At 36.7% G+C, this 8,446-nt stretch overlaps 1 protein-coding gene across 5 annotated transcripts in view; it reads left to right on the top strand.

Annotated features, from left to right (window-relative positions):
- The window catches only part of ARHGAP24 (Rho GTPase activating protein 24), a 571,970-nt gene that overhangs the window by 514,718 nt on the left and 48,806 nt on the right, over positions 1-8,446 (top strand). For all 5 annotated transcript variants that reach the window (XM_055434021.2, XM_055434025.2, XM_055434023.2 and 2 more), the window contains one exon: positions 110-317. In XM_055434021.2, the coding sequence (XP_055289996.1) occupies positions 110-317 (208 nt within the window). The remainder of the gene's footprint in view (positions 1-109; positions 318-8,446) is intronic.

Consider the following 8,446-nt stretch of genomic DNA (forward strand, 5'->3'; position numbering starts at 1 on the left):
GCAAAGAGCCAGGTCTCCCTGTCCTTCACTATCTCCCAGAGTTTGCTTAAACTTACATAGTAGGAACAGATGAATTTCTCAAATTCATTGTGATCCTTTGTTTCTCCAGGCATTTTTGGACAGAAACTGGAAGATACTGTTCGCTATGAGAAGAGATACGGGAACCGCCTGGCTCCAATGTTGGTGGAGCAGTGTGTGGACTTCATCCGACAAAGGGGACTGAAGGAAGAGGGTCTCTTCCGACTGCCAGGCCAGGCTAACCTGGTCAAGGAGCTGCAGGATGCTTTTGACTGTGGAGAGAAGCCGTCATTTGACAGGTAGGTTTCAAGATTTTACTAACCATCCTTCACTGAGACACTCTAACTAAACTGAAAGGTTGCTGTGAGCTGAGATGGCATAACTTGAATTGATATTGTCACGGTTTAGAAGATGAGTTATATGGCCTCGCAAAGATGGATTGCGTTCATTAAGTTACAGAATCAAAAATGTGGTATTAGGTGTCTTTCTCTGCTATGCTTTCCCCCCCTTAAAACATTATTATTTATTCTTTTCCTTTGGTCTCAAATCAAATATTAAACTTTCGCATTGGAAAAGTGAGTTTTTAAAATAGCAGTCTTCTCTTGTTTGGTGTTTCTTTGAATTCTTTCAGCTAAAGAATATTTAAAGTGTTGATCAACAGCTTGGGATATTGACAATGTAATTAAAAACATTGTGTCTTAAATATATAGCCCCACCCTAATCTAGAAGAGATTTGCAAGGAAGCAAGGAAAAGTATATAGCTTGGTGCAATTTAGAAAAGAATGAAAGTTCCAGCGAAGAATGCATAAAGCATCCATAACTCCACTAATTGAGTTGAACACTGAAAATATTTTGTTAATTACCTCTTCATTTTTTTTAATTCAACAGAAACAAGTTTTTTTAAATATCAGTAGTTGAAAAATGCCCTTATGCCAACATATTCTAATTTAGCATCAGATCATTGGCAAACTCTATAAGCATAATTTTTAATAATCGTTTTACTCTGCAGCTATGTCACATATAACTACTACAGTAATGTTGAACATTTATGTTGTGAATTTTCTTACTATTAGAGGTAATCGTGTAGTGTACTTTCTCTTTGAAAGTATAGAATTATCACATGGATAGACAGGTTTATAGAACAAATAGACAAGAAGACTCTTGAATACAAGGTAATGGAAGAATCATTGAGAGTATGGGTTTGTGCTAATAATAATAAATCATGTTAACTCATTTGATATCCTTTTACTGATCACATTAACAAAATCCTGAGCAATAATACTACTCAGTGCTGGCAAGGTGTGTTGAGGGAGGCACCCTCATGATTAGAGATCACTGTAGTCTTTCTAAAGAAATTTGGTAATATATTTCAAGACCCCATAAGGAAAGCCCAATCCTAGAAATAAAACCAAATTTGTGAAAAAACTGAAGTGCGGAGTTGTTTCTTACAATTTCTATGATACTGAAGAATCAATACCAATCTATTATCTCTAGCTATAGTGTGATTAATATAATAAAATGTTGCTTAGTTATTAAAATGTTTAGAAAATGCTAATTATATAATGATAAATGGAAAAATAAGACAGATAAATTAATTTTACAAAAAGTATCACAATTTATAAATATTCATAAATCCTCCCTGATAGAAAATTAAATGTAGAGGTAAGGAAATGAATTCAAAACTAAGGTCAGAGAATACATTTCAAAAATGCAGATATACTTTTGGTGGGGGAGCCTCATGTCTTAGTCTATACTTTGAAAAGAAAAAAAAAGTTCAGTGGTTCCATAGTTCAGGCCTGTTTAGAATGTATAAACAATGGTTTATCTAGGAGAAATATAAAGTTTTGTGCTAAAGTTAGAAAAAAGTTTGTCAACAGGATTCTCATAATAAAATATCACATTATGGGAAAACAATATTCTGCACAATGAACTTCATGTGCCATTGATAAATTTCAATGACCTTTTTCTTTGCATTTATGTAATGGTCTTAGTACACGCAGATGACCTTAATAGTAAAGTTTATTTAAAATTCTCCTGACAAACTTCAAAACTGCATTTGAAGTTTGTTTCTGATAACAGATCTTTGTTAAATGTGAGACTAAGGGTCTATTTTATGTCTTAGGGTACTTGTAAGAATAGATGTGCCCTGTAAGCAATTATTTCCTGATAACTATAGGCTAAAAATAAACTTTATATAAAATATGATCCCAATTGCAAAAAATGCATTTTTTTCATAAAATGCATCAATGCATTGAGACCATAGAAAATATAACAAAAGATAAACATTAATTTTGTGTAATGATGAGGAATGTACTCCGCTTTTTTATACTGTAAATTCAGTAAACCTTACTTTTATAATCAGAAATTTAATCCGAAAGGACTTTCAGTTAATTTCATGCTTTCAGTTAACTGAAAGGACTTTCAGTTAATTTCACAAAAATGTCCTTATCTTTAATTTCTGAAGTGTATCTACAGAAACCACCTGTTCCCAAGAAAATCTGTAGAAGAGAACAGAGAGTATTTCAGCATAAGGCATGATAAAATGATGTTACTAGCCTGCTTTGAGAAAAAGGAGTGTCATTCATTTGCTCAGTCAGAATTCTACCCTGGTATATGAACTGACCCCCAAATTTTGTGGCATCAGCAAGAACAACCAATCACTTGTTCGTAAATTAGCAATTTAGGCAGGACTTGAGGATGTGCTCATTTCTCCAACATCTGGTGTTGATTGATATAGATCAGTTAAGGCTGAAGGATCTAAGAAGGCATCACGCACATGTCTAGAGCATTATCTGCGATGACTAAGCTTCCCTGGTGGCTCAGAGGTTAAAGCGTCTGCCTCCAATGCGGGAGACCCGGGTTCGATCCCTGGGTCGGGAAGATCCCCTGGAGAAGGAAACGGTAACCCACTCCAATATTCTTGCCTGGAGAATCCCATGGACGGAAAGCCTGGTAGGCTACAGTCCACGGGGTCGCATAGAGTCAGACACGACTGAGCGACGGAACGGAACGGAAGCTAGCTGGGCTTCCAAGGTGGCGCCAGTGGTTGAGAACCCTCCTGCCAACACAGCAGACGTAAGAGACACAGGTTCAGTCCCTGGGTAGGGAAGATCCCCTGGAGGAGGGCATGGCAACCCACTCCAATATTCTTGCCCAGAGAATCCTATGGACAGAGGAGCCGGGCGGGCTACAGCCCACAGGGTCTCAAAGAGTCAGAAACGACCGAAACAACAGCGTACACAGAAGGTTGCTGGAGGCTGCGTGGTCTGCTCTCTCTTTGAAGTCGCACATCAGTAGAGCATCTCTTCATGCAACTTTTATCTCTATCAGGTTCATCAGACTCAGTGACATATGGCTCAGGCTTCTAAGAGAGCGAATATGGAAGCTTGTAAGCACCGCACTGGTCAAAGCAAGTCATGAAACAGGGGCAGCCTAGATTTCAGGGAAGGGAAATAAATTCCAGAGCTCAATGGACAGAAGTGGCACACATGTACAGGAAAGGAAGAATTTGTAGGACGTTATTTTAGGAGAAAATCACTATAGCTTTAAAGTCTAGAAATAAAGTGGAGTAAGTTCCCCAACTTTGTTCTTTACAAAATTGTTTTGTATATTCTACAACGTTTGCATATCTCTAAAAACTTTAGTGTAAGTTTGTCAGTTTAAAAAAAAAAAAGCCTATGATTTTGATAGATATTTCATTGACTCTAGACATCAATTAGGAGAAAAGTGACAGTGTGAAAATATGAAATCTAATCCTTGCACATAGCCCATCTCAATGTGTCATTAGGACTTTTCATATTTCAGCAGTATTTTGTAATTTTCACTGTAGGATCTCGCTCTGTTTTGTTATATTCATCCTTAATGTTCCGATAAATAACATTGTTTTTTATGTTTAATTTTCTAATTTCTTCTTCTAGATTATATAAATATAATTTTTATAAAGAGATTTTTTTCCTACAAACTTGACAAATTTATTTATAAATGCTAGAGTTTTTTTTTTTTTTTAGATCTTTTAGGATTTTCTCTATACATGTCCTTATTGACTGTAGATAGTAAGTTTTATTTATTCTTTTTTGATATGCTTTGTATTCCTTTTCCTTGACTTTTTGTCCTTGCTAAGAACTGTTCTACAAGAATGGTGAGTGGACATACGTTTCTTATATGTAGAGAGAATTTTTTAGTTTTTGCTGTTACTCATGACGGTAGCTATCAGTTCTGTGTAGTTGCCCTTTATCATGTTTGGAAATGCTCTTTTATTTCTGGTTTGCTAACAGTTTTAATAATGACTGACAACTGAATTTTCTCAAATCCACTTTTCCCATATTTACTGTAGAAATTATATGACTCTTCTGTTTAATTATGTTAATGAGGTGGATTTCAAATGTTAAGCCATCTTTGCACTCCTAGAATAAACCACTTTTGGTTGTGATGTATTACTCTTAATATTTTGCTGTATCTGACTTGGAGACAACTTGCTGAGGACTTTTTAACCCATCATGGGGTCTCTAAGAGTCGGACACGACTGAGTGACTTCACTTTCACTTTCATGCATTGGAGAAGAAAATGGCAACCCACTCTAGTGTTCTTGCCTGGAGAATCCCAGGGACGGGGGAGCCTGGTTGGCTGCCGTCTATGGGGTCACACAGAGTCGGACATGACTGAAGTGACACAGCAGCAGCAGCAGCAGCAGCAGCATGGTTGCTGACTCAGCAGTTTCTTTTCTTGTAATGCTTTTGACTGCTTCTGTTATCAAAGAAATTCTGGTCTCAAAAGTAGCTGGAAAGTATTCCTTCAACCTCTATTTTCAGAAAAAGTATATGTAGGTTGTATTATTCCCTCCACGTATCTTGGGTGAAATTTACCAATGACGTCCTTGGAGATGAGGTGAAAGAGGTTGATCCTGAGCAATGCAGTAGGTTATAATAAGAAATGTCATTTTTATTCCGAGTGAAATGGAAATTCATTGAAAGACACTTAACAAACAAATGGAAAGATTTTATTTACATGTTAAAAAGAAAAAAATCACTCTGTGAGCAAAAACTAGTATTTTCTACTAATCTACCCACAGAGCACTTCTGACACCAAATGTGTGGATTTTCCACAACAGGCAAATTCTCCAGTTCTTGATGGACACCCCCTGACTGTCCTATGAGTTAATCAGTTCTGACAATAACTACCCAGAGTTCAGTCAGACCCCACAGGTTAAGGGCTCATTTCCACAAGACTGCCTCACCACCCCCAACCCACTTCAGGCACCAATCATGAGTCCCACCGGGTTATCGCCTGTACTTCTGACCAACCAGCCATAAATCTGAGCGTCCTCAAGTTCAATCATTTGCTAGAAGAGCTCACGGAATTTAGGAAAACAGTCCATTTACTCCATTACTGGTTTGTGATAAAAGGATACAATTCAGGAACACAGATGAAAGAGAGGCGTAGGGCAGGGATGGCGGAGGGGCTCGGAACAGTCACACCCTCCCCAGTTATACCACCTTCCTTGCACGTGGACATGTTCACTAACCTAGAAGTTTTCTGAACCCCTCAGTGAGGAAATTTTTATAAAGACTTCATTACATAGGGACTTCCTAGGTGGCACAGTGGTAAAGAATCCACCTACCAACGCAGGAGACTCAAGAGACATAGGTTCAATCCCTGGGTTGGGAAGATCCATTGGAGAAGGAAATGGCAACCCACTCCAGTATTCCTGCCATAGGCATGATTGATTAATCATTGGGGCTAAGGTTCCAACCTTCTGTTCACCTGATTGGTTTCTCTGGCAACCACCCTTCACCCACTCCACCCCTCATCCTCCTTAAGGACTTTCTCAAGGATGCCTTAAGTAAATTCAGGCACAGTTGAAAGAACTTGGTAGGAATAAGGAAGAATTTTTCATTTCTCTTTCCTCATTCCAGAACTATTTTAGGAACCAGGGATAAAAAGAAAATAACAAAAGATGCTTCTATATTCTTATAATTTAGGACATTACAAGGGTTTTAGGTGCTCTGACCAGGAACTAGGGAAGAAAATCAAAAGAGATCATGTTATCACACTCTAGCAATCTGAATATGCTTGTTTTGATAAGTAAATTGTTAAGCTTGAGTCCCTCAGTCATAGGAAGGTAGATATGCAAATCGCTGCTGATTAAAAAAAAAAAAAGAATTCCCAGACCCATGGACCATGAAATAAAAAGAGTAACATGTTTGTAACCAAGTGCAATTGTGAACTATATTCTTTGGGAATAAATAATCCATAATTTTCCAAGGAAAGTGAATTACTTTTGGAAATGTGTTCAAGTGGAGTATTCAGCCCATCAGATTTTTTAGTGAACTGGCAGAGTTTAAAATTTCATGTGATCAAGTCCTAGTTCAGGTTTCAGTTTGGGGGGATGTGAAGGCAAACTGCCTAAGGAACATTTACTAGTTCCAGTTATTCTCACCAGTGTTCATCATCAAAGTGATCTAAAAAAGAATATGTTTAAAAATATAGATTGTGCACAATGTTTTGACTAGATATTAGTATATAATGCAACGTACAGAAATTTTTCTTTGTGAAATATGTTAAAGAATAAGAATGAATAAATATTATCCCCTGTTTATTCTAACAAAGCTTATATCTCACTAAAGAGTCAACCAGATTTAGCTTTCATCTTTATCTCTATTAAAATCTGGAAAGAAAATCTCACAGGAATTCTGCAAAGACCATCTCTAATTTTAATATTAAGGCCTAATAGTACTGTATCTCTAATATTAAACTCAAAAATTTGAGTTTTAAAGCTTTAAAAATAACATTTTATAATTATAAAAGTATAGTGCTATTAAAATTTAATATAAACATTAAAATCACATATAAGTTGATATGTACAGAATAAAAATAGGGATATATCTAAATGCAGATTTACACACAAATACTGGAATCACACAGTTTTTGCATTTTGCCTTTTCATGTTAACACTGTATCATAAACAACTTTCCATGTCACTAAGTAATTTTCATAAACATGATTTCAGGGATAATATAATAATTCATAGCCCATGGGGCCGCAAAGAGTCAGACACGACTGAGCGACTGAGCTGAACGGATAATAATTCATCATACCATCGTATTGGCTGGTCTGATTCTCCTTTGTTGTTGTTTTCAGTGTTTTGCATATATAAGTCGTATATATATACTGCTGAGCATCTATGTTCATAAATCAGCCTGTGCTTTTGAAGCTGTGGATCCATTTGGAAGTTAATATTTCATATTTGAATGAAAGGAAATATCTTGTGTTACAAGAGAAAAAAAAGATGGTTTGAGAAAGAGAAATTTAGAACACAGACTGCTTGAATTTAAAAATTGCAAGTGCATGTGCCAGCTTTTATGAGACCAGGCACTTTCTGCTCTTCTTTAATGGTATCAAATGCTATTTTCCCAGTTCTGAGGTCCAGGTTTGAGACCTTTATATTTGAATGACTTGTTGTTACTACAATTAGATGAGGTATTTCCACAGACTCCTTGACCAAAGGGAATTCTGTGAGAAAGGACACTTTTCACTGACCTGAAAGAATTTGTATTTAATCAGTTTATGTCAACTGTAAAAAACAACAGATGTTGGAATTCCTAACCATTCTTTTCTTAATTATTTCTGTTTCAAAGTGAAACAAATCAAAATATAACATTTTATGTTAATTTCCCCACATTGAAGGGACAAAAATGAAATGCAGAATGTGTGAAACCAGATTAGGAGCCAAGTGTTATTTTGTTTCCAAAGCTCTCCAGATGGTATCAGCTGTTAAAGAAGATGCAGTTTGAAAGAGCTGGGAAGGTAGGGTCAAAAATGGCCATGTGGGTGTCACATTGTAGCGTTAATTGCTCAGCAACAAAATAACTACACACTTAAAACACCACCTTCAAGGGCTAAGACAGAAAGCTGGAGAAACCTGCGATTTACACACTCTGTCCAAGAATCCCATAAGACAGCTGCTGTCCGAGGTACCCCAACTGCCCTCCCCCTTATACTGAGCTCATTCTGCCTTCATCCCTCCTCCTCTTCTCCTGTTTTATTTTTCATTTGTGTTGGTGACTGATTCAGGATCACTAAACAAACTTCAAGTATAACAGATGTAAATGAAAATAAATAAATAAAAAACCTAAAGTTTAGGAGACAGAAAAGGCAGACACATTTTACTTTTACCCTCTGGGTAAAATGGTATATGGGTAGCCATATAATTTTGAGCCTTACTGACCTGAGTTATAAAAAGTGACCTTGAAAGGGACACACTACATAGTCTTAAACATTATTTTGTAAAAGAACGACCCAGAGAGAAATCTCAAGGTCCAGATGCCCAGACCCCAGTGGCTGTCATTCTGATTTAAAAGGATTGAGGATACCTAGGAATCTGCATTTCGGGCAAAGCCCCAGATAATCCTTATATGCATTCTTATACACA

This window comes from Moschus berezovskii, chromosome 5 (genome assembly GCF_049115385.1).
Source record: "Moschus berezovskii isolate FMDL1 chromosome 5, NW_MosBer_1.0, whole genome shotgun sequence".
Classification (NCBI taxonomy): domain Eukaryota; kingdom Metazoa; phylum Chordata; class Mammalia; order Artiodactyla; family Moschidae; genus Moschus; species Moschus berezovskii.